The sequence below is a fragment of the Podarcis cretensis genome (genome assembly GCF_951804945.1).
Source record: "Podarcis cretensis genome assembly, chromosome: 11".
Taxonomy (NCBI): Eukaryota; Metazoa; Chordata; class Lepidosauria; order Squamata; family Lacertidae; genus Podarcis; species Podarcis cretensis.
In genome coordinates, this window is record NC_137180.1 from 51,548,691 (window position 1) to 51,573,833 (window position 25,143).

General features: G+C 45.5%; 1 protein-coding gene across 3 annotated transcripts; it reads left to right on the forward strand.

The window, feature by feature from the left end:
* The first annotated feature begins 1,227 nt into the window (after window positions 1–1,227).
* Window positions 1,228–23,955, forward strand: FECH (ferrochelatase). 3 transcript variants are annotated; one of them, XM_079995014.1, is made up of 11 exons: window positions 1,228–1,471; window positions 4,251–4,368; window positions 5,673–5,792; window positions 7,885–8,033; window positions 11,653–11,787; window positions 13,059–13,165; window positions 13,687–13,785; window positions 15,368–15,475; window positions 15,971–16,135; window positions 18,244–18,303; window positions 20,520–23,955. In XM_079995014.1, exons 1-11 carry the CDS (start codon window positions 1,408–1,410, stop codon window positions 20,652–20,654), a joined length of 1,260 nt encoding a protein of 419 aa, XP_079851140.1. In that variant the 5' UTR covers window positions 1,228–1,407; the 3' UTR covers window positions 20,655–23,955. The 3 variants fall into 3 exon arrangements, with proteins under 3 accessions (XP_079851140.1, XP_079851141.1, XP_079851142.1); XM_079995015.1 differs by having other exon boundaries at window positions 4,257–4,368; XM_079995016.1 differs by lacking the exon at window positions 1,228–1,471 and adding an exon at window positions 2,026–2,086.
* Window positions 23,956–25,143: the final 1,188 nt, after the last annotated feature.

The window sequence follows — 25,143 nt, forward strand, 5'->3', positions numbered from 1 at the left end:
GTGGCACGATGAGTCAATGTGTCTGGCTGTTAAGCAGCAGGTTGGTGGTTCAAACCCACCCAGGGACAGCTATGGGCAGAATTCCTACACTGCAAGGGGCTGGACTGGATCCCCCAACTCTTATGATTCTATGTGGTCCTCACAATCGAATCGGAATGAATGCGTAATATGAAACTTTTTTTTGCAAACACACCAGAATGATGCTCCTCCGCAAGTAGCTGAACATTGTCCCACCTCCCAGCAAACGCATCAGAATAAATGCTAACTAAATCGGCCAAACTTTGTGCATGCTCAGGAAGCACGGCGCCTGGAAGCAAGCTCGCCTTTTTGTGACATTGCAGGTTTTTTTATTATTTAAATTTTTATTTCCCCCCCATTCTTCATACTCACACTTTCATCAAGGGATCTCGTATAACTTACAAAAAAATCATTCAGTAGAAAATCTAACAACAACATGCATCAAAATCATCCTCCTATTAGTTATACATAACTATGTACTTTTGTCCCTACTCACTTATCCTAATTTCCCCCCCTTCCTCCCTCCCCTTTAACCCCTCCCCCCAAAACTTGTTCCCTCTTCAGATCTTTAACCATGTGCACAGATTATTCATTCTAATTTGGATGCTTGGGTTGGCTTCCCCCAGTGCTATCCAGTTCCTATAACTTGTCCATTTATTCAAAATCTTTTGACATTTGTTTTCCCATGTATCTTCCGTCATCACCTGTTCAAATATATCAAATTGTATATATTCAAAAACACAGTCATTCCATTTATCCTTTTATTTCCATCCTAATGCATGGCAGTTGACCTGATAAAGGTCAGGTTTGGGGGGTTATTTTTTTCTTATGGTCCAAAAAAAACCTTTTTAAAAAGATAGGTAGCCGTGTTGGTCTGCCATAGTCAAAACAAAAAAAATTCCTTCCAGTAGCACCTTAAAGACCAACTAAGTTAGTTCTTGGTATGAGCTTTCGTGTGCATGCACACTTCTTCAGTGTGCATGCACACGAAAGCTCATACCAAGAACTAACTTAGTTGGTCTTTAAGGTGCTACTGGAAGGAATTTTTTTTCTTTTTAAAAAGAGTTAGGGCCTTTCCCAGTCCCATCCTAGCCCAAAGCGCCGGCTCCCTCCGTCCCCGCACAGGACTCGCCTTGCAGACTGGGAAGGGCGGAGAAGGAGGCGCCGCCTTCCGCCCCTTTTTGCGCACAAAGGGCTTTTCGCCTTTTCTCCCTCGTCGCCCCGCCCCTCTGGCTGGCTTGTCACAGCCCAGGCGAGCCAAAAGGGCTTCTGGAGAGATTAAAACAAGCCCACCAGTGTGGGCGAGACTCCCAGGGAAGGCATGCCACAAAGCAGCCCAGTTAACTCGAGGAAGGAACTGTACCGCTCGGGCTGCTGCACAGTAACGGAATGCATTTAGTTAACACAAACATGGCTGCTGCCTTCAGAGCTGCAAACCGAGCCTTGTACCCATGTAAGTGAACAAACCGGCTGCATCTTTCTCCAAAGGGTCGTTGCAATGCCTATTCCCTTCCCCCTCTCTTCCTTACTAAGATGATTCAAGCGCAGAGGGGGAATGGGAGAGTACCTTTTAATTGGGTTTTGCTATCTGCCTGGAGAGGGAGAAAGGAGGCTATTGCATTTTCCTTTCCCCGGGGTGGTGGGAGATGCGCTTTTGTTGCGGAGGTCGATCTCCCGGGGTCACTGGAGGGATGGGGGGGGGTGGGAAAGAGAAAAACGGCGTTATGCAAGCAGCATGTTGCAGAGGACTCTGTCCGGCGTCTCTCTTATATAAGGACTTCTATCAAATGCATTGCTTTTTTATTTTGTTAAAGTGACAGCACTGAAAACTGCTTTTTCGCAATCCTGTGCAACTTTTTACGCGGAATCAGGGTAAACAAACCGGGCAAAAGAATTGTTCTTTTTTTAATTATAGAAAAGGGTTTTCAGCACGCCTTGCATAGATCAGCAAAGCAAGGCTATTACTGTACTTGAGCGAGCGAAAAGGGAGATATTATTTTTTAAAATTAAAAATCCACGCCCACTTGAGACCCGCAGAATGCACGCGCGGACCATGTAGCCCTCCCAGGTAAGGCTAAAGTGCGCGCGGTTGGTTTTGTGCAAGCGATCGTCGGTTTGGGTGCGAAAACGAAAGGGGATCCGTGTTGCTGACGCCGAGATCTTGTTACACAACGTGGCCGCCGGAGAGGAGAGTTTGCGTAAAGGGCTTAGCACCAAGTCTGGAGGGCTTTGCATCCGGCGTGCAGCATCAGGGAAACAGGGAGTTTGGAAAGGGCAAACTGCAGGGAGTTTGATTGTTGTTCTGCTTGGAACCGTTTCACTTTTGGGTGTGTTTAAGTTTAAATTAAATAATTGCAACTGTATTTTATGGTGCTGTAACCCATCCAGGGAACCTTAGGGTGAAGGAACAAATACTGTGGAACGAATATTGTCAACATTTTAAGAAACCAAAGAGCTCTGCAGTTTTTGCTGACCTGCCTCTCAGCTAGATGTTGCAAGGCTCATTTTTAAATATGGAATTTGTGGGTTTTCTCCCTCCCCCACTAGGTATAATCTTTTCCTTTCAGGGAAAACTCAGGTGGTGAATGTCAAAAGAATTGTAGCATGTTGGGAAGCCTCCCAAGTTTTCAGAACAAAAAATATTTAAAAGGTGGGAGGGGAAAACAAAGCAGCCAGTCTAACCCCTATAATTGAATTTGAAGCCCATTTCAAGGCTTTCATACCAAACTTGCATGTATGATTATCGCTGTCACTTATGTTTGAAGGCTAGAATTGAGCACAGTCTCTCATGTGCACAACCTTTGGTGAATGGGCACTGATGAAAAGTTTTTACCAAAAACAGTGTTCAAAACTCTAGGCGCTTTTTGCAGAAGGGAATTTCATTTGGGCCAGCAATTTCTGAGCTCTGGGCACGGTACTGCACCTAAGATTTCAGATTAAAACTGCAATGTGGAAGGAAAGGGCCTTTTCCTGCTTCCCCACTTCCAGCTACTCTCTGAAGACTGGAGAAGAGACCCTCTTAAGAATATTAGGGGGCTGTGCAGGGGAAGGACTAGACCACGTGAAAAATGAACATAATATTTTAGCTGCAGTTCATTCATTTTCAGCTTTGTATTAGTGTGCCTGGACATTCCATTATTGCACCTATAACCTAGGCTTAAGGTGTCCTTTAGCTCCTAGCTTTCATATCCCAGTTTCTAACACTGACCAAAACACAAAATGTTGAAAGTGTGATACTGGATTAGGAAGGTAAGTATTGCAGCTTTACAAGTGAAGGTGAGCAGTTTGCACTTCTGTTGTCAGCTGTGAAGTTGGTTCCCCCCCTTCCCCAAGCTCTAGACCAGGGGTCGGCAACCTAAGGTCCATGGGCCATAAGCGGCCCATGGGGGTCGTTTAACCGGCTCATGGATCCCCGCCACTCGGTTGGCTCCTGTGTGCCGCACTAAACCGGCGTGGAGCAGAGCGGAGACTGCCTTCCACAACACTAGTCGGCTTCCCATTGGCTGCGTACGCCTCTTCCGCACCGGAAGGAGTGCTGGAAATATTGTTTGTGTGTGCGCGCACTTGGGCCCACTGCGGAGTCTGCGGGACCGTGAACCAGCCCAAGCCACAAAAACTTTGCTGACCCCTGCTCTAGACAAGTCAACTGCCTGCAGATACAGCCCTTGTTGTTTTATAAGCAAATTTGAGAAGATCCGTAATAGAGAAGCTCCGTTTGGGGGCGTCAAGTTTTGACCTTGCACAAGGCACCATATTACAACAGATTACTAAAGCACGCCCATTGTGCAGGTATCACTAAGTGGGTAGGCAGCATTGCGGAGACAGAAAAAACCCACAAGAGAAGCCCTAGAAATGGCCCTAGAAATATGCTTAAATTTAACAACTGTAGAGTGAAATAAACCAGTCCTTAATTTTTTCCTAAAGGCCTGACACCTGCTAATCGGGGGATTTTCTGTTGTGTTTATTTTCCGATTTCATTTGCATCCTTGTGTGCATTTTCGAGGAAATGCCATAGCTCAGTGACAGAGGCTGTTTTATGCATGGAGAAAGCCCCACGGTCAGTTCTTGGAGGTCATTGTGGACCGTTCTGGGCTTGGTGGGGATGAATCATCTGACTCCGTATAAGGCAGCTTCTCATGGGTTTTGAATGAACGAAATACCGCATTGTGAAGAAACAAATCAAGTAATAAACTAATTGTGGGTTGTTCTGTTTTCCCCTTGCTCTTGTCTAGTCACAGCAAGCAATGGCTGCAGTCGGGCAAGAGTCCAGCTACAAGGGAGATGTCAGTCAACAGCGACGGCAGCTGCGCAGGCCCAGAAAACCAAGCCTCAGGCCCAACCTGAAAAGAGGTAGGGAGCTGTTGTGTGGGTGGTTCATCTGCACAGGAACTGATAAAGCTCTACATATGGGTGTAGTTTAAACTGTAGAACCTCAGAGAAATTACATGCTTTTCAGAGCAGGGGCAGGGGACCCTGCATCTCTACAAATATTGGTGGACTGCAGTTCCCATCAGCCCTGGCTAGCATAGCTGACAGGTGTGAGGGGAGTTGCAGGCCACCAATATTTGGAGGGTAGCGGGCTTCTCACCCCTGCGAAAAAATGTCAGGCTGTGCATACCCTTAACAGGGAGTAAACCCAATTGGAACACAGCGAGGCTTGCTTACAAATTAAAATGGCTAGGATTTTGGTGCCTGTTGAGCTAGTGTTACCCGTTGGCTGATGAGGAGTGAATATTAATGCCTCCCTTCAGTGCTGGATTTACATATAAGCTAAACAAGCTATAGCTTGGGTGCCCCCCCCCCCAAAAATGTAAAGAAAAAAACCCTGGATGTACATTTCCAAAATATAAGATAAAAAACAAATAAAATAAAACCTACATACAGCAACAGTGTTTTGTGTTGTGGAGGCTCCTATGATTTAAGTAATTGGCCACGCCTGCTAGCCTGCTCCCTAAAATATCACTGGTTTGCTCATTTTTATATATAGGGTGCCTACATTCTGCTATTTATAATTATTAGTAGTTTTCTTCATATATTTACACCTGTTATTATTTCACATTATAGCAAGTTTCTAGAGACTAGATTATGAGTCTTTGTAAATTGTGTTTCTAAAGTAACACTTTTTATTGCCAAATACTAGTGTGTTTGCATTATTAAGTTTGTTATGAATAAAAAAATCATTTTAAGTTAGCGCTTAATAATAATTTCACTATTAATATACTTCTTCCCTGGTGGCACTTATTTATTTTGCAATGTTTCTAGGCCACCTTTCAAGTGGGGAAGGGGAGAAGGCCTTTCCGAAGCAATTTGGACGTAAAATAAAATGTAAAACTTCAATATAGAGTTTCAGTAAAATAACAGTAATTTAAAATGGGCACCCATTACGATGCCTTCCAAACGTGGGTTGGACTCCATCTCCCATCAGCCCAAGCCAGCATGGCCAATTATCTGGGGGCACAGGAGTAGCTGGGGGATGCTGGGAGTTGTAGTCCCAGCACTATGTGACAGGCACCCTGCTGGTTACTCCCAGGTTAAAATATCTCACAGTCAGCCAAATAAGAAGCAAACAAAAAAGGAAAGTGGAAGGCAACAGCCCTTGTTTTATTTCAAATTGATGTGTTAAACTTATCCTCCTGCTCTCTTTTTTCCTATAGGAAACCTAAAACAGGGATCTTGATGTTAAACATGGGAGGCCCAGAGACACTTGGAGACGTCCATGATTTTCTTCTTAGGCTTTTCCTTGACAGAGACCTGATGACTCTACCGGTCCAAAAGTAAGGCTTAGTGCTTCGGTCTGCCAGAAGTTGTGCTGATTTGTTTGCTGTTTTGGGAGGTTTAGGAACCCTTTCTTTCTTTCTCTCTTCCTTTCTTTCTTTCTTTCTACACCTGGCTTTCTTTCTTTATTGTTTCATAAAATGTATACACCATTTGATTGTTGTTTAAAAACACACACCCTTAAAGCAATTCATGAAGAGAGCAAAGCAATAAAATGACCAGCAAAAGCAGTTAAAAACAACTAACGTATTTTTCGCTCTATAGGACGCACCGGACCATAGGACGCACCTTGTTTTAGAGGGGGAGAACAAGAAAAAAAAAAAACTCCTCCTCTCTGCTCAGCACCCCTTCAGCAAAGTGGCAGGAGAAATGGAGCCCCTTCCATTTCTCCTCCCGCTTCGCTGAAGGGGCGCTGCACAGCTCTCCTTCTTTGCTGAAGCCAGGAAAGCAAGACTCTCCTGGCTTCAGCGAAAGGAAGCCGAAGCCTGCGGAGCACAGCTACCCCGAAGCTTTGGAGGCTTTCACTGAAGCCAAGGAGCCTGTATTCACTCCATAGGACGCACACACATGTCCCCTTAATTTTTGGAGGGGGAAAAGTGTGTCCTATAGAGCGAAAAATACGGTACTTAGAACATTTGTAAAATAATTAGCAATAAGCTAAAAGCAGATTGGGGACGCAGGTGGCGCTGTGGGTTAAAGCCTCAGCGCCTAGGGCTTGCCGATCGAAAGGTCGGCGGTTCGAATCCCTGCGGCGGGGTGCGCTCCCGCTGCTCGGTCCCAGCGCCTGCCAACCTAGCAGTTGGAAAGCACCTCCGGGTGCAAGTAGATAAATAGGGACCGCTTACCAGCGGGAAGGTAAACGGCGTTTCCGTGTGCGGCTCTGGCTCGCCAGATGCAGCTTTGTCACGCTGGCCACATGACCCGGAAGTGTCTCCGGACAGCGCTGGCCCCTGGCCTCTTAAGTGAGATGGGCGCACAACCCCAGAGTCTGTCAAGACTGGCCCGTACGGGCAGGGGTACCTTTACCTTTACCTTAAAAGCAGATTAAAACACATGTCAATCTGAGCAGTCTTTTGGTCATGAAGGGTGATGGTTGACTTCCCTGCCTTGTTTGGAATTTTCATTAGCTGACTTAAATGTGGTGCAGGTAAGTAGAAAGTATTTGACACCTTGTGTGGTGTTGCATATATCTGGTAACATTGAAACGGTGCCTTCAGTTCCTGCAAATGGCTGGCTTGCAGTTCCATGCCATGCCAGCCAGTCGGTGGTTTCCAGGTGTGCTAACATGTGCATAGCTGCTGATGGCTCAATCTGAAATCTGTGTCCAGGGCATCTGTCTACCAGCTCCACCTGGTACGCAGGCTGAGACCCTACCTGCCCATGGACTGTCTCGCCAGAGTGGTGCATGCTCTGGTTATCTCCCGCTTGGACTACTGCAATGCACTCTACGTGGGGCTACATTTGAAGGTGACCCAGAAACTACAAATAATCCAGAATGCGGCAGCTAGACTGGTGACTGGGAGTGGCCACTGAGTCCAAATAACACCGGTCTTGAAAGACCTACATTGGCTCCCAGTATGTTTCCGGACACAATTCAAACTGTTGGTGCTGACCTTTAAAGCCCTAAACGGCCTCGGTCCTTATACTTGAAGAAGCGTATCCACCCCGTTCGTTCTGCCCAGACACTGAGGTCCAGCGCCGAGGGCCTTCTGACGGTTCCCTCACTGCGAGAACTGAGGTTTACAGGGAACCAGGCAGAGGGCCTTCTCGGTAGTGGCGCCCGCCCTGTGGAACGCCCTCCCATCAGATGTCAAGGAAATAAACAACTATCAGACTTTTGGAAGACATCTCAAGGCAGCCCTGTTTAGGGAAGCTTTTAATATTTGATGAATCATTGTATTTTAATATTCTGCTGGAAGCCGCCCAGAGTGGCTGGGGAAACCCACCCAGATGGGTGGGGTATAAATAATAAATTATTCTTATTATCAAACAAGATGCTGGTTAGAAAAACAAAAACCTTTTTTATGATGGTGAGCGGGACGGAGGTAGAGTGAGGTTGCTAGCGCTAACAGCAGTCTCTCGACATTTCAGTAAGCTGGCGCCTTTTATTGCCAAGCGACGGACGCCCAAAATCCAGGAACAGTATAGTCGGATTGGTGGAGGGTCGCCTATTAAGAAATGGACTGCTACGCAAGGAGAAGGCATGGTGAAGCTGTTGGATGAAATGTCTCCTCACTCTGGTACGTGAGTCCTTCCTTTAGGCATGTCCTGCAAATACTTATTTTTTAAAAAAACTGCACACATTTGTATGGCGCACAGCCAAGAAAAATATTCTCTCCAAGCGGTGCATGTGAAAAAATCAATGTACAGTGGTACCTCGGAAGTCAAATGCCTTGTGACTCAAATGTTTTGGCTCCCGAACGCCGCAAACCCGGAAGTGAGTGTTCCGGTTTGCGAACGTTCTTTGGAACCCGAACTTCCAACGTGGGTTCCATGGCTTCCGAATGGCTGCAGGAGCCAACTGGAAGCTGCGCCTTGGTTTCGGAACATTTTGGAAGTTGGACGGACTTCTGGAATGGGTTCCATTTGACTTCCGAGGTACCACTGCCGTGTCCTAAAATGCGAGAAGCGCAGTTACAGGGAGCCAGGCGGGAGGGCCTTCTCAGAAATGGCACCCTCCCTGTGGAATGCCCCCCCATCAGTCGTCAAGGAAATAAGTAACTATACAGTCGTACCTCGGGATAAATACACTTCAGGATAAGTATTGTCGGGCTGCGCTCCACTGCGACCTGGAAGTAACGGAGCGCGTTACTTCCGGGTTTCGTTGCTCACGCATGCGCAGACTGTCAAAATGACATCATGCGCGGAAGCAGTGAAACGCGACCCGCGCACGTCTTACGTTCTGTTCAGGATGCGAATGGGGCTCCGGAACTGATCCCGTTCGCATCCCAAGGTACCACTGTACAACCTTTAGAAGAAATCTGAATGCAGCACTGTATAGGGAAGTTGTTTAATGTTTTATTATGTTTTTATAGATGTTGGAAGCCACTCCGCTCAGATGGGCAGGGTAATAATAATAATAATAATAATAATAATAATAATAATAATAATGGTTATAACCAGAGGCAAAGCCCTCTAGGAAAGAGCTGTACAGTGGTACCTCGGGTTAAGTACTTAATTCGTTCCGGAGGTCCGTTCTTAACCTGAAACTGTTCTTAACCTGAAGCACCACTTTAGCTAATGGGGCCTGCTGCTGCTGCACGATTTCTGTTCTCATCCTGAAGCAAAGTTCTTAACCTGAACCAGTATTTCTGGGTTAGTGGAGTCTGTAAACTGAAGCGTATGTAACCTGAAGCGTATGTAACCTGAAGCGTATGTAACCTGAAGCGTATGTAACCCGAGGTACCACTGTAGCTCAGTGATAGAGCATCTGCTTTGCAGGCCAAAGGCCGCAGGTTCAATCCCAATCATCTCCAGGTCAGGCTGGGAATGTCCTCTGCATAAAACCTGAGAGCTGCTGCCAGTCTGTATTGACAGCACTGAGCTTGATGGAGCAGTGCTTTGCCCGGTAAACGCAGAAGGCACTTGCCTAATACGCAGAGCTAACAAATTCTGCGGTATAGTTGCTGCGTTAAGCGGCCCGTTTCATGGCAAACATCCAACGGATGTTGTGAGGAGCAGTGAGCGATGCAGCACGGCCAGAACACTGCCTGTTCATGTTTGAACCAGCTCCAACAAGTCCCCCTGGCCGCTGATACAGAACACAAGCAGATCCGAGTGTGGCTTGCCGTTCCCACCGAAACCGTTACTCCTTCCTTATCATCCAGCCTGAACTCAGGGGAGGAACCTTGCAAGTGTTGGGTGGGGCCGATGACAGTTGCTCGACTTGAGGGCGCCGGGGGTTGTCTGGCAAAATGAGAACCTTATCAGACACTCTCTAAATGGTCCATTTGTCAGACACCCAAATAACCAGAGTTCTATGAGAGATGGAACAGGTTGAACCAAGTTGCAACTGCACCTGAATTCTCCCCATCGGCAGACCCAGACGCAGAGGTGCTTAGTTACCATGCATTGCCTGTCCATCTCTTGACCCGGTGATGTGTCAGTCAGCCATTCTGGATCAAAGCCACTAGGCGGAACTTTGGTATCCGCAAGCACGATGCTTTTAAAAGAAACCTGCTAGCGTGGGACACAAGATTGATGTGCGTTGCACAGCAATTGCACGTGCGAACTGCGGTAATTAGACTAGCGCATGTAGATCGTGTTCTTGACACAAGTAAGCACACTGCAAAAGATCTGAAGGCTAGTCTCCAACACTCCCTCGCCTTGTCAGGCAAGTCAGTAGCTTTTTGCTTTTTTTTTTTTTAAAAAAAGTAAAATTAGTGTGTTTAAAAGGGCTGGGGAATTGGGAGCATTAAGTTAATGGTTTAGGGAGCCTTATCTGCTCCTGTCAGACCTCATCACTCCCTCTGATTTTACAGCCTGGTTTTCCCCAGTGAAAGCCGCCCTGCCTTTTATCTATTTGTACATCCTTTGCATCTTAACTTTCACTCCTATTATGTCAGGCAGGCCTCTTCTGCTTCTGCCATGGCTGCGGGCTACTGTTTTTTTGCCAGATAAGTGCAAAACAGGTAGGAAAGGGGAACAACGCTTCTTGGAAGCATGCTGAAGTCTGCGACTCCAACACGATGGAAGTCTTTGCTTCCTTGGAGTTCTGTTTAAAATAGTTAGTTGGTCTGTTTTCTCCTTTCCAGCTGTCAAGGTTTCCTATTGGGCAAAATACAGTGGTACCTCGGGTTAAATACACTTCAGGTTACATACACTTCAAGTTACATACTCCGCTAACCCAGAAATGGGTTATTTCTTAACAAGAAATAGTTAAGAACTTTGCTTCAGGATGAGAACAGAAATCGTGCTCCGGTGGCAGTGGGAGGCCCCATTAGCTAAAGTGGTGCTCCAGGTTAAGAACAGTTTCAGGTTAAGAACAGACCTCCGGAACGAATTAAATACTTAACCCAAGGTACCACTGTACCAATTTAGTGGGTCGTTGGGAGTTGCTATGATGTTTGCCCAAAGTGCTCCTGTTCTAGTAAAAAGATGTGCAAACCAGCTGGGTTTTTTTTTCCAGTTTGAGGATTTAGGTCACACACAAACCCTCTAGTGTAAGTTCGAAACTCCCATTGTTCTAGGTGCATTTTGCGGCAGTGAATTTCATTAGTGCGAGCAGTTTCTGGGCACAATACCTCATCTAAGATTTCAGATTAAAACTGCAGAATGGAAGGAAAGGAGGAGCTTTTTCTGCCTCCCCACTTCCAGCTACTCTCTGAAGACTGGAGAAGAGACCCTCTTACGAATATTAGGGGGCTGTGCAGGGGAAGGACTAGACCACGTGAAAAATGAACATAATATTTTAGCTGCAGTTCATTCATTTTCAGCTTTGTATTAGTGTGCCCGGACATTCCATTGTTGCACCCATAACCTCGATTTAAGGTACCCTTTAGCTCCTAGCTTTCATATCTCAGTTTCTAACGCTGTTGTAAATACACCACTCGGAGAGCCTTTCAGAATTGTTGAGTTGGAAGGGACCCCAAGGGTCATCTAGTCCAGCCCCCTCTTTATTGTTTTTAAAAATATTAGTAAGGCAGATAAGACCACAGTGCAGACGCTCCTGCAACTGGAAGGCACAGGCAATGTTTACACCAGCTTTTTCACCAACCTGGTACCCGCCAAATGTTTTTGCTATCAACATGTGTGATCCAAAACATCTGGCGGGTGCCAGGGTAGCGAAAGGCTGCCTCGCATAATGTTTAGATCACGTTGCTCCACAGAATAAGGTGACCAGCTGTCTTCTGTTTCCAGCGCCACACAAGTACTACATCGGATTCCGCTATGTCCACCCTCTGACCGAGGAAGCCATTGAAGAGATGGAGGAGGATGGCATTGAACGGGCTGTTGCTTTCACACAGTACCCACAGTACAGCTGCTCCACCACAGGTGAGCTCGTACCTGGAGTACAGAATCAATGCCCGGCCTCCAAAGGCAGGCCTTGGTCTAATCCAGGGGCCAGCTCTGGGAATCTGCTTGTTCTATGCCTCAGCAAGAATCATATCTGTCAACTTTCAGATTTGAAGATAAGGGATCAGCAGCCTCAAAAATAAGGGATCAGCAGCCTCACCTGTCCTGGGGACAGTCTACGGGATATCTAACAATTTGGGATAGTAGCAGGAAATGGCACTGGAATAAGGGAATTTCCCACAAAAAAAGGGAAGGTTGACAGCTATGCCAAGAATACGCAAGGCAGTATCAAAATAGATAGTCTTCCTCTTGATTTTGCATAACTGCAGTCCATTCTGCACCTGAGCAGCCTTAGGTCAGGTGCTAGCACCTAGGCTTGCTAGAACCCCAACACGAGTTCTCCAGGAGTTTCCCCTCAGTGTTGCCTCGAGTTGCCAGAGATTGGACCTTCTGCATGCCAAAAGAAGTGCTCTGCCACTTGAGCTTTACTTGGGCAGCAGCAGCAGCAGCAGTACTGTACAAGTTTCTCCTTTGGCTCATTGCACAATTCATGCTGGTCTTGCTTTATGTGAAAGTGAGGTGGCGGCTATGTCAGCGAGCAGCCAGGCAGGTATGTTTTTACTTAGATGTGGACGTGCAGAAGAAAATGATATTCAAAACTTGATTTTTTAAAAATGGTTTAGAAACCACTGAATATCAGTTTCTGAGGAACAATAGGCAGGGGAAATGTGGAACCTGCTTAGCTGTGCCACAGCCCACAAATTATTAGCTGGTGGCAACATGGAGGTGACCTTTTTCACTGGTACCACCCGTGTTGTGGAATGCTCTCCTTGCTAAAATACGAGAGGCCCCATCAGTATTGGCATTCCGCCGGCTCTTGAAGACATGTTTCATTACATGCGCTCTCCCCCGAACCTCCTCTCTTAACTTGCTAATGCTAAGGTCTTGTTTTATCGCTCATTTTAATTGTGTGTCTGTTTCAGTGTTTTGTTGTAATTGCCTTGTGTATTTTAACGTGTGCTTACATTTTCTGGTAGCTGTCAGTAACAGTAATAATTAACAAGAATAATATGTCCTTTTTGAGTGGCAACACCAACCTGACCACTGTGAGGGACTAAATGGAACTTGGGTCTGATCTAGCAGGGGACTCGTCCTTTGCAGAGTCCCTGTATCCCCTCCCTCCTTACCACAACTTGCCTTTTCTGCTCTTTTTGCCTTTCTGATGGGCTCATTGCTTTTGTCCCCTTCAGGGAGCAGCTTAAACGCTATTTATCGCTACTATGACAAAAAGGGGGATAAACCAAAGATGAAGTGGAGCACAATTGACAGGTGGCCAACGCACCCCCTTCTCATTCAGGTACGGAATTCTTGGTGGGAACCAAAGCGAGGAGTAGCAGAAACCTGCCAGTTCTGTGGGGGAAGAATGCTGGACAGTGTTTCTCCAACTCGGGTCTCCAGCTGCTGTCGGACTACAACTCCCATCATCCCTAGCCAGCAGGATGATGGGAGTTGTAGTCCAACAACAGCCAGGGACCCCAAGTTGGGAGAAACACTTGATAGGATCTCTCTGACGTGTAGGTTCCTCAAGGAGCTTGAGGCTGTACTTGTGAAACAAATAGATAGCTGAATAGGTCAGGATTCTTACTTGGAGACTTTTCCCATATTTTATAATCGTTTTTTGTTTTATTCTTATGTTAAATTGCATAATTGTTAGTTGGTGCATGCCTAGAAAGGTTGGAAGAAAATCTTGGTGTAACATAGGATAATATTATTATTAAAAATGCATTCAAATTCTCAGCTGTGCTTGAGGATCACTGTCATTATTGGGGAGGCTGGTATTTGGACTTGTGTTTTATTTCTCCAACTTTTGCTTTTCAGTGCTTTGCAGACCACATCCAGAAGGAACTGGACTTATTTCCGCCCGACAAAAGGAAAGATGTAGTTATTCTGTTCTCCGCTCACTCTCTGCCAATGTCTGTGAGTAACAGCAATCCATTTCCAAAGCTGCAAAATACTTTCTTAAAGAGGTGGTTTTTTTTTAATAATAAAAAAAAACCTTGTTTGTATGATCCATTGATCCATTCGCCAGTTTGCCTGTCCATTCACAAGACCTGTTCCCTACCTGCCTTGCAGGCCTTTTTCCACCTGGCCTGGGAGGGTGGAGCTCGGACTGACTCCAGCTACAAAAGCTGAGGCTGTTGAACCAACTCCTGGCCGGGGCTGTTGTTGTAACTTTATTTTAGATCTTGTGATTTACCATATTTTTTGCTCTATAAGACTCACTTTTTCCCTCATAAGAAGTAAGGGGAAATGTGTGTGCGTCTTATGGAGCGAATGCAGGCTGTGCAGCTATCACAGAAGCCAGAACAGCAAGAGGGATTGCTGCTTTCACTGCACAGCGATCCCTCTTGTTCTGGCTTCTGAGATTCAGAATATATATTTTTTTTGTTTTCCTCCTCCAAAAACTAGTGCGTCTTGTGGTCTGGTGCATCTTATACAGCGAACAATATGGAATATGGAAATTGTTCAGCTTGGTTGTGCATTTCAAAATGTTTTATTTATTGTTCATGACTACTTTTGTTATGTTGTGGTTATGTATTTTTTTCTTATGTTGTAAGCCACCTTGAGCACGGTTTGAACTGCGGAAAGGCGACACACAAATAAAATTATGTATGACTGTAGAGTGTCAGAAATACTGGGTTCTTCCTCTTTTCATTCTCCTGCGCCACACAGGGATTTTTGTGATCTGTGGAAATTGGGTGCCATCTAGTGGTTTCTCTTTAGCACCGAAAATAAGTTGCAATACTGTAGTTCTGAATTAAGCTGTCTGGGGTTTGAAGGCACAAATGTCGCTTCAGTGGAAGAACAACCCACTAGAAATTATTTTTTAAAATATCCCTTGATAATATATTGCATCTGTTTGAAATGCCTTGTGCCTTGTATTAAACTACAGTTGGCTCCCGAACGCCACAAATGCAGAAGTGAGTGTTCTGGTTTGCGAACTATTTTTGGAAGCCGAACTGTCCGATGTGGCTTCTGATTGGCTGCAGGAGCTTCCTGCAACCAATCAGAAGCCATGCTTTGGTTTCCGAATGTTTTGGAAGTCGAACAGACTTCTGGAACGAGTTTCGTTCAACATCCAAGGTATGACTGTATCTCCCTAGGAAGTGGAATGAATTGCTGAACCTCTCTGTCAATTGTAGCTCTGTAATGAGAATTAGGGTCTCCTAGTGACACTCGGCACCCTTGACAAAACTCCATTTCTCGGGATTCCTTGCAGGAAGCCATGACTGTTTAAAGTGGCGTGATACTACTTTAAATGTATACAGTGCTGACAGGGGCCATAATTTATTGGTTATAAGAAACAATTGGTTCTAAGCTTAGGCTGGGGCTGCATCTGATGGGACTCCTTATGAGTAAGGGGAACCCTTTAACTGGCATGCGTTGCTGCAAAATGTGGACTAATTGTGGTGGTTTGATAGTGTAGGGGGAGCATTTGTGGTGTTTGTTTTAACCCCGACTGAGCTGTTTTAGCTAACTTGCCCTTTCTGTCCCATAGGTAGTTAATCGTGGCGATCCGTACCCACAAGAGGTGGGAGCAACCGTTCAGAGGGTTATGGAGAAACTCAACTACTCCAACCCGTATAGGCTTGTGTGGCAGTCCAAGGTACATTTTTATTTCATTTATTGACATCATTGGCATACTGTCCAGTGAAAGCCCACAGAACAGTTAGCAATAAGCTTGTTCGGCTGTCGGAATTGGCCTGTGAGAGTAGATCCTGATAAGGTTCTGACCCACAAAGCTTAAAAGTGTCCCCACGCCTGCTTTAAAATGTGGTGTATATATTGAATCACAACTTAATACAGTGGGTACCTCGGGTTAAGAACTTAATTTGTTCCAGAGGTCCGTTCTTAACCTGAAACTGTTCTTAACCTGAAGCACCACTTTAGCTAATGGGGCCTCCCGCTGCCGCCACGTGATTTCTTTCTCATCCTGAATCAAAGTTCTTAACCCAAGGTACTATTTCTGTATTAGCGGAGCCTGTAACCTGAAGTGTCTGTAACCTGAGGTACCACTGTAATGTAATGTCTCTCTCTCTCTCTCTCTCTCTCTCTCTCTCTCTGTGTGTGTGTGTGTGTGTGTGTGTCTCCTTTATCCTAGGTTGGTCCTATGCCTTGGCTGGGTCCTCAGACGGATGAGACGATCAAAGGGCTTTGCCAGAGGGGAAAGAAGAATATTTTGCTGGTTCCAATAGCGTTTACTAGTGACCACATAGAAACGCTCTACGAACTGGACATCGAATACGCGCAAGTCTTAGCCAGTGAGGTAAACTGTTCTGCTTTCATTGTCATTCTGCACAGTTGTAGGCTGAAGGCTTTAAGCCTGCTTAATAGAAAGGAGATCCCGTTATAAACATAGAGTCCTAGAATTGTAGAGTTGGAAGGGACCCTATGCAGGAATCTCAGCTAAAGCATCAATGACAGATGGCGCCATCCAGCCTCTGCTTAAAAACCTCCAAGGAAGGAGAATCCACAGTCCCCGGAGGGAGACGGTTCAACTGTCCCAACAGCTCTTACTGTCAAAAGTTTTTCCTGATATTTAGTCAAGAAATCTCCTTTCTTGTAGCATGATGCTTATTTCTGTGTAACCATGTTTAAAATAGGTCTGTAGATTTTGTTTCCAGAGGGCAGCTGCGTTTATCTGCTGGCAGCAAAAACAGCAGAGAATCTACGTGGCGCCTTAAAAACTGAACAGATTTCATTGCGGCACAAACTTTTGTGGATTACACTCCACTTTCATCAGCCGCCTGCATGAAGTATTATTGTGATTTAAAGACAGGTAGGTAGGTAGGTTCTAAGGGACGCGGGTGGTGCTGTGGGTTAAACCACAGAGCCTAGGACTTCCCGATCAGAAGGTCGGAGGTTCGAATCCCCACAATGGGGTGAGCTCCTTTTGCTCAGTTCCAGCTCCTGCCCACCTAGCAGTTCGAAAGCACGTCAAAGTGCAAGTAGATAAATAGGTACCGCTCCGGTGGGAAGGTAAACGGCATTTCCATGCGCTGCTCTGGTTAGCCAGAAGCGGCTTAGTCATGCTGCCCACATGACCCGGAAGCTGTACGCCGGCTCCCTCGGCCAATAAAGCGAGATGAGCGCCACAACCCCAGAGTCGATCACGACTGGACCTATTGGTCAGGGGTCCCTTTACCTTTACCTAGGTAGGTTCTGCGATTCTGTGTTGGCACCCTTCACCATTCAGGTTCCCCTGCCAGGGCCTGTTGGCTTTTGTAGTACAAAACATTTGAAGGCACCAGGATGGCGAAGGTTGGTGTAGAATAATCCCTCGCCCCCAACCGTGTTTCAGTCTGTACCTGTAATTCAAGATGGCGTTTCTGATGTAGTCCATGAAAGTTCATGTCATTAGAAATTTATTCGACTTTAAGGTGCCACCATACTTGGTTATATTTTACGTATTGTCTGTTTACAGCCCAACTTTTCAGCCCAAACTAACCCCTGAGATTTTGCCCTCATTTGTGGAAGTATTTCTATCTGATTAAATGTCAGGCTGGTATACAGCGATGTGTATATAATTAATGCCTAAAACACTTAAGTGGACACCAGGCGTTCAGGGCTCTGTATATGTAAACAAGAACCTTGAATGTGGCGTGGTAGTGTATGTCTTAACAACAATTAGAACGCAACACCAAGGAAAGTCGAAAGGCTGTGTGTGTGTTTGGTGTTTTCTCCTGCTCTCTGTTAGCGGATGACACAGTCCAGGATTTAGGTTATTTCCTCTTGAGAGGGACAGGATGGAAGCAGCTACATATGACATAGCAGGTTGGCTGTGATGGTTAAAATGACCACCAATAGAAGCAGCCCTTTTCACTGCTGTGCTGTTGGTTGGACGCATGCACTAAATATCAGTGCAGTTTGCGAATAGAAAATAATATCTGGGTAAAAATCTGGGGGTTTGGGTAGCAGAAAAGAGTTGGTGTAAGTGGGTTGGTTTGGCGGGTTTTTTTTGGGGGGGGGGACCACTTCCCCAGTCCCTTGGCAATCCGACAGTGTGTTTGCAGATTTTTCCTAAGTGATTTCCAGGGTCCTGGAGGGACATGGGACTATAGCAGCAGCGGGGAATCCATGGCCCTCCAGATGTTGCTGAACTAACTCCCATCATCCCTGGCTGTTGGCCAGCCTGGCTGAGGTTGGTGGGAACCAGGAGTTTCACATCATCCGGGGGTGCCATAGGCTCGCCATAACTGGACTGCAGGAAAGCTCCTGTACTGCTCTAGTAAAGTATGAACTGGGCTTAATTCTGCCTCATTAATTCCCATTGCTCTCTGCATCATCATTGAAACAAGGGCTTTGTCTGAGGGCTATGGACTTAGTGAGATGATACCACGTGTTAAACCATTTGCTCCCTCTCTTCTTCTCCAGTGTGGAGTCGAAAACATCCGAAGAGCAGAATCCCTTAATGGAAACCCATTGTTTGCCAAGGTAATTCCACCCCTTTTGAGTCTCTCCAGTCTCCTAGTTAGGGATGGCAGACATGATTCCCACCCTTGTCAATTTTACAGGGGTTCAGCTTTTTTTCTACTGCTCCTGTTAAGTAAGAGGAAGGGATGTAGCTCAGTGGTACAGCATCTGCTTTGCATGCACACAGATGGAGCAAGGTTGAAAGCAAACTATTGTATTGGTAGACCATGTATACCTGAAGGAGCTTCTCCATCCCCATCATTCACTGAGGTCCAGCTCTGAGGGCCTTCTGGTGGTTCCCTCACTGCGAGAAGTGAGGTTACAGGGAACCAGACATAGGGCCTTCTTGGTAGTGGCGCCCACCCTGTGGAACACCTTCCCTTCAGTTGTGAAGGAAATAAGCAGCTATCTTCTCTTTAAAAGACATCTGAAGGCAGTCCTGTTTAGGGAAGTTTTTAATATTTAACGCTGTACTGTTTTTAACACTTGATTGGGAGCCGCCCAGAGTGGCTGGGGAAACTCAGCCAGATGGGCAGGATATAAATAATAAATTATTATTATTATTATTATTATTATTATTATTATTATTATTATGTGAATTCGTCCCTCACAGCTCAGTAATGTCTACACTGGCTGGCAGCAGTGCTCTAGGGTTTTGTATGGGGCCATTCTGACCCTTACCTGGACATGCCTAGGATTGAACCTACAACCTTCTGCATGCAATGCAGTTGCACCAGCACTGATCTCTTGTTCAGGTGTGGAGAAATTATTGGACTGGGTTTTCTAGTTTGGCAGAATGATCCTGACTCCTGCGGAGATAGGGAGGAAGATTAGGATTGGACAAAGGAGTGGCTTTGCTAGGAAACACCCCCCCCCCAGTCCACCTATGGAAAGTTCCACAGTATAGTTGTGTCCAACCATCAGTGCTTGGAGACAGCAAATTCAAAGCTCCCCTAATTGGGATGTGAATAGGTGCTAGGGGAGGCTAGATGTACAGTTGCAATCAGAATAATTCAACCCCCGTTGCAAATCAGGTTTATTATCAAAATTGACAGACTTTCTTGAATGCTAAGAAGGATGCTAGATCATAAATAACTGCCTACCATTGAACTAGATCTGATTTTGATGATAAGTGAGAAATAAGGAAAATATAAATTTTTTGGAGAATTGTTAGATTTTATTTAAATGAGTGGAGATAAATATTGTAAACAAGTGGGTAATTTGCTTGGAAAAAATCTTCTGTAACGATGTAAGTGGGAGTGGGAGAGGTGAGGGAGTCCAAAGAAGAGACGAAACTATGTTATGATATAAGTAATTTTTATTTATGCATTTGTATTCAAAAATCTTAATAAATATGAAATTAAAAAAATAATAAACAAAATTGACAGACTTTCAGCTGTTTTGCAATAAGCAAATCAAAAGCAGTTGAAACTTCAGAGGCTTCAAGTGGTTTCTCCAAGTTCAGCTGAAAATGCAATAATAGTGAGACTGGAGAAGCCAACATAAGTTGCACTTTCAGCTGAATTTGGGAAACCACTTGAATATTTCCGATTGCCACTGTATTAGATATTTAATTCTTCCTTCCTCACGTTTGTGAGTTCAGCAGAGTGCCATCCCTTTGTAGCTGAGAAGGGAAGCTTAGTTTTAGCCTTTTAGTTTAAGTAATCCAGGATGCTTTAAGGCAGCCTGGAATTTCCTAGTATTTCCCCCTTTTCTACTCCTTAAAATATTAATTACACAGATAGCCTTGTAAAAGATAAAAAATAACATTTACTAACTCAGGATACTTGCTGAAGAGCAACAGATGCAGCAACTTGGTTCCTGCAGGCTTAAAGAGGGTCTCCTCTGTGGGGTGTGCATGAAACAGGGCCTTCTCAGTGGTGTCATCCAGGCTGACACCAATTTGTTCCCTTCCTGACTTCCACAACCAGTGGAACCAGTGCCACACAAGCATTTAATTAATAAATGCCCAAGATACTCAATGGTCTATTGAAACACACCTGGAAAATCTTGTGTAGGGAATTTTCCATATCATACGTTTTTAATCTCAATTTGGCCTTTGATACTCCCTTGCATCAATAAACCCAGCTTGCAACAACAACAACAACAACAACAACAATGTACATAAATTGTAAGATCACCAACTTGCACTTACCTTTTTGTTGGAAGCCTAATGTTTGTGGTTTTTGTCCTTCGTTTTTTAAAAAAACATTTTATATTATTTTACTTCTTTTCAGGCCCTCGCAGACTTGGTCTCTTCCCATCTCAAGTCGAACGAAATCTGCTCCAAGCAGTTAACCCTCAGTTGCCCGCTTTGCGTGAATCCCACTTGCCGAAAGACAAAATCGTTCTTTACCAGTCAGGAGCTGTGATGCGCATTTGCAGTGGGTTCACCTGACACAGAGTATAACCCTGCGGATCCTGCCCTGTGCGCCCGTTTACACGGCTTTCTTTTGCCCCGCTCAGGGCCGCTTCAGACGGGACGATTAGCCTCCTGTGTGTGCTAAGAAGGGTCCCAAATGGGGTTTGCACTGGTCTGAAGGAGGGATGAATCTGAAATCTTTTTATGTTTATTTTTTGTTTCTATGGAGGGATCTTGCGTTGGAAGGGAAGTAACATTTCAAAGGGTTTCATCCTGCCGGGGTTGCTGAGAACACACTTGTCTTCCTGTAAAGGCATTCAGGGGACTCTTAGCACCTTGCAGTATCAAGTTTGGCACTAGGCACTGAAAAACGAGCAAAACTTCTGATACTTATGAGCTGCATATATACTGGAGTAGGGCTCAGCAGTGATGTTGAATAATAGCAACTGGCTCGATTTCAGCTTGCAGGGACTGGTTGCTGTCCAGGTTAGTTTAATCGCTTCTAAAAGAACTACTCCAAGGATCTTGACCTGGGAGTTACAACATAGATCTCTTAATATGTACTTGTCATAAAAATAGTATTTTTAAAATCCTTCCATGTAGGATACTACTTTTTTCCCCTATGTGGTGTGTTTTGTTTTTTCATGCTTGGAACTCTGCAACTAACCACACTGGCCATCACACTGCTGATACTGGTTTGTTTCAAATCAACTGACACCTTTTTTAAAGCATGTATTTGTTTTTTTTTTAATGAAGTTTTTTTTTGTGGGGTTTGTTCTTCCCCTCCCCCCCCCACCCCATAACATGCAGAATTGATTCTGCACCAGCCCAGCAGCTTTCAGTTCCTTTGACAGCAGAGTTATCTAAATTTCGGTGGTCTCGGTGGCAGCGTCTGCCCAATAAGCCAAAGATCAAGAACTTGTGCCCCTTCAGATGTTGCTTGACTCCCACTCCCATCAGCCCCAGACAGTATGGTCCAATGGTCAGGGATGATGGGAATTGCAGTCCAACAACATTATGAGGGCCAGAAAATCTCCATCCCTACAAACCGCCCAGATCCTTGGCCTCAAAAGCCTTCCTGAACTTTCAGGCCTGCCATTCAGGCTTGTCCCTTGGCGCCCAGTCAGGTAAACAAACCACCTTAACTTGACATTCATGGTTTGTTTCTCTGTAAGGAGCCAGGATTCATTAAGCCAGCAACAAAGTTTGGGTTGTTAGGGACAAACCAACCACGATCGCTAGTTCTGACATCGCACCAAGCGGCATACGGCTGGTCCACAATATGACACATTAAGCCAGGGTTCTCGGCTTATCATCATGGTCAAACTTGGCCTTTGTACGAAGGGAAAGCTTTTGTTTTTTCCCTTGGAAAGCATAACCTGTCAAGAAATCGCCGTAGCCTGTGGCTTGGGGCGGGGGGAAGCTACATTGAGACAGCATTGATTGTGTGTGTATTGTGGTTCAACGAGTACAAATGTCTCTTCATAACTTCTGGATGAGACTCTGGGAAGCGCTGCATCTATATAACAGCTTGGACCTGAGGAGTGACTCCTCTTTTCTGGCCCAGGAACCACATTCAGCCTTGGCCAATCCTTTGGGGTCTGCATATCAGCAGTGGGTGTGGCCGGCCAGCCACCCACTCTACCTGGAAGACAGGTAAGGCACACAGGCCCCCCCCCCCCCGATCTGTGAAGGTGAGCTGAGATGTGGGGATTATCACACCACATCATACATTCTTTGATTTATTTTTGCTGCTGCCAAATCAAATTCATAGGTGGTTGTTGAAGCGTAAAACATTACTGGGAGGGGCGGTTCTTGATCAGGCCTCCAAAATGGGGGCTAGCCACCCCCATCCCAGCTCCTATAAGCCGAGGCTAGTTTCAGCTGGAGACCTTCAGTAATCAAGTTGTGCAGGCAATGTTTTTATATCTATGTGCATAAGCACTGATGGTTGTGCAGTTCTACACACAAAAGGTGCAGAGTATGTGCAAATCAATGGGAAATTCTGTGCTTTGCTCAGTATGGGTAATTGCCAACTGACGTCGGAGAATGTGTGAATCGATCAGTGGTGTCTTTTTACATTGCTCAGTTAATACACATAACTTGTGTGCAAATTTTGTATGCCACTTGGGGAATTATTCTAGGGGAGAATGTGAATGTTACCTGGTGAGCATTGTCTGTTTTGCATATTCTCCACAGCTGTGCTATGCTTGGTACCAATGTGTTCTTTTTACTCCTTTGCCTAGTCCTCAGACCTTAGTTGGCACAAAAGAGTCTTTGAGAAAGAGTATTCTTGCAGAGTATTGCTGCTTTTATTCTTAAAAAGTCTTCTCCAGCCACGACCGACAGCTTTTACACACACCAAACGCAACCAGCTTTCTACCATTCAACCAACCCACGCCAAACACTAACATTGACCACTCTATACAGGTACAATTTGGTGAAAGGTTGCATGAGTCATTGTAGGCCGCTGACTCATGCTGACTTAGTTCTTTTAGTATTAAAGAAACAGCAGCTAATTTTTAGCCATGACATGTACCCTTGCAAATTGCCTGCTTCTGAACTGGAACTGTCAAGAAATTCAGGCTCGATATTTCCAACAGCCTCTTACTTTAGATCATTCCAGTGGGGAATTTTAGAAATGTGCGTCATAAGGACTTGCTTGTTCTTGTCATGCATTACGTCAGGTGCATGGTAAAATTACGGAACCAAGAATGACACCTGGGCACTTGCTTAATAGCAAAGTTTGGTGCTTCCTGGGAAATGTCAATGTTGTCTGAAATGCCTTCAGGATCTCTTAAGAATTGCCAGTAAATGTAAAACATTCACCAGACTGTTGACACTTACCCACAGCAGGTGCCGTTTGTCCTCCAATGGTAACTGCTCTACTCGAGAAAGCTGCCCTGTTGAATGTAGACTACTTTGAGGAGTGAGTGCCCTTCCCATTTCCCTCCGTTGCTCCTGTGTGAGGAGCCTTGTCTCTTTTAAACAAGCGTTCTTGTCACGGAGGGCTTCCTTCTCTTTGAACAAGCGGGAATATGAGGCCGTTCTTCAGAGCTGCGTTATAGATCTGCTTATCGCTTTCTAGCTGTCAAGCCACTGTGGTTTTTGTGGTATTTCTATGGATGCAAATTGATCTGGATTTAATTCATGTTGTCAATTAAACTCCAAATGATCTATTAGAGTGTTTTTTTCTTTTTCAAATGGTGGTGAACACGCGAGACTGCTGGTGGCAAGCTTGTACTGCTGGTTCTTGGCAGGCAGAAGATTATAAATTTCCTTGAGTCAAATAAATAAAATGTTGGACTCTCTTTTCTCTCTCTCTCTCTCTTTTTTTTAAGGGCAAGTATGGATAGGGTAAGCATGCAGGTGGCACTGTGGGTTAAACCACAGAGCCTAGGACTTGCTCATCAGAAGGTCGGCGGTTCGAATCCCCGCAACGGGGTGAGCTCCCGTTGCTCGGTCCCAGCTCCTGCCAACCTAGCAGTTCGAAAGCACCTCAAAGTGCAAGTAGATAAATAGGTACCACTCCGGCGGGAAGGTAAACGGGGTTTCCGTGCGCTGCTCTGGTTCGCCAGAAGCGGCTTAGTCATGCTGGCCGCATGACCCGGAAGCTGTACGCTGGCTCCCTCGGCCAGTAGAGTGAGATGAGCGCCCCAACCCCAGAGTCTGCCACAACTGGACCTAATGGTTAGGGGTCCCTTTGCCTTTTATGGATAGGGTGAGGAAGTACGTTTTATGCTGTGGGATACGATTAGGAAACTAATCCTGCTCCCACATCAGTAACTAGTTTTGCTTTAGAACCAGGATGGGAAAACGCTGCCTCTCCCAGATGTTTGACTTCAACTCCCATTATATGCTCTCCAGGCCTTAGGAAGAAGTGGGAAGAAGGGTGACTGAAACCCACAAATCAACTCACCAGCCTAATCTTGTTCATAGTTGCCACAGCCCAGACCTGTAAGCCTGGAATGCTCTCCCGAGACAGACAGATGCCAACCATGTCGTAACTGTAGACATGAGCAAGCTTCGGTTCTGGGTGGTGGGAATTTTTATGTATATAGGATGATAAAGTTCCGTAAAGCTTCGCATTGATCATAATTTATAAAGCACACATCTTTGCAAGGAAAAGCTAAAACAACAACAACAACAAATATATTATTTACACCCCACTCTGGGTGGCTGCCAACAGAATATTAAAAACACAATAGAACATCAAACATTAAAAACTTCCCTAAACTGGGCTGCCTTCAGATGTCTTATAGAACTCAGATAGTTGTTTATTTCCTTGACATCTGATGGGAGAGCGTTCCACAGGGCAGGCACCACTACCGAGAAGGCCCTCTGCCTGGTTCCCTGTAACCTCGCTTCTCGCAGTGAAGGAACCTCCAGAAGGCCGTCGGATCTGGACCTCAGCGTCAGGGCTGAATGATGGGGGTGGAGACGCTCCTTCAGGTATACTATTTGATATAGGGAAGTTGTGGACTTTCCGTGCTTGGAGG

What these genes read in the sequence shown, in the direction of transcription:
- FECH (XM_079995014.1), top strand. Translation starts at nt 1,408, where the DNA reads ATGCATTTAGTTAACACAAACATGGCTGCTGCCTTCAGAGCTGCAAAC. An exon ending in GTACAGCTGCTCCACCACAG is followed by an intron (nt 11,788 to 13,058) that starts GTGAGCTCGTAC and finishes TGTCCCCTTCAG; the next exon opens with GGAGCAGCTTAAACGCTATT. An exon ending in GAAACCCATTGTTTGCCAAG is followed by an intron (nt 18,304 to 20,519) that starts GTAATTCCACCC and finishes ACTTCTTTTCAG; the next exon opens with GCCCTCGCAGACTTGGTCTC.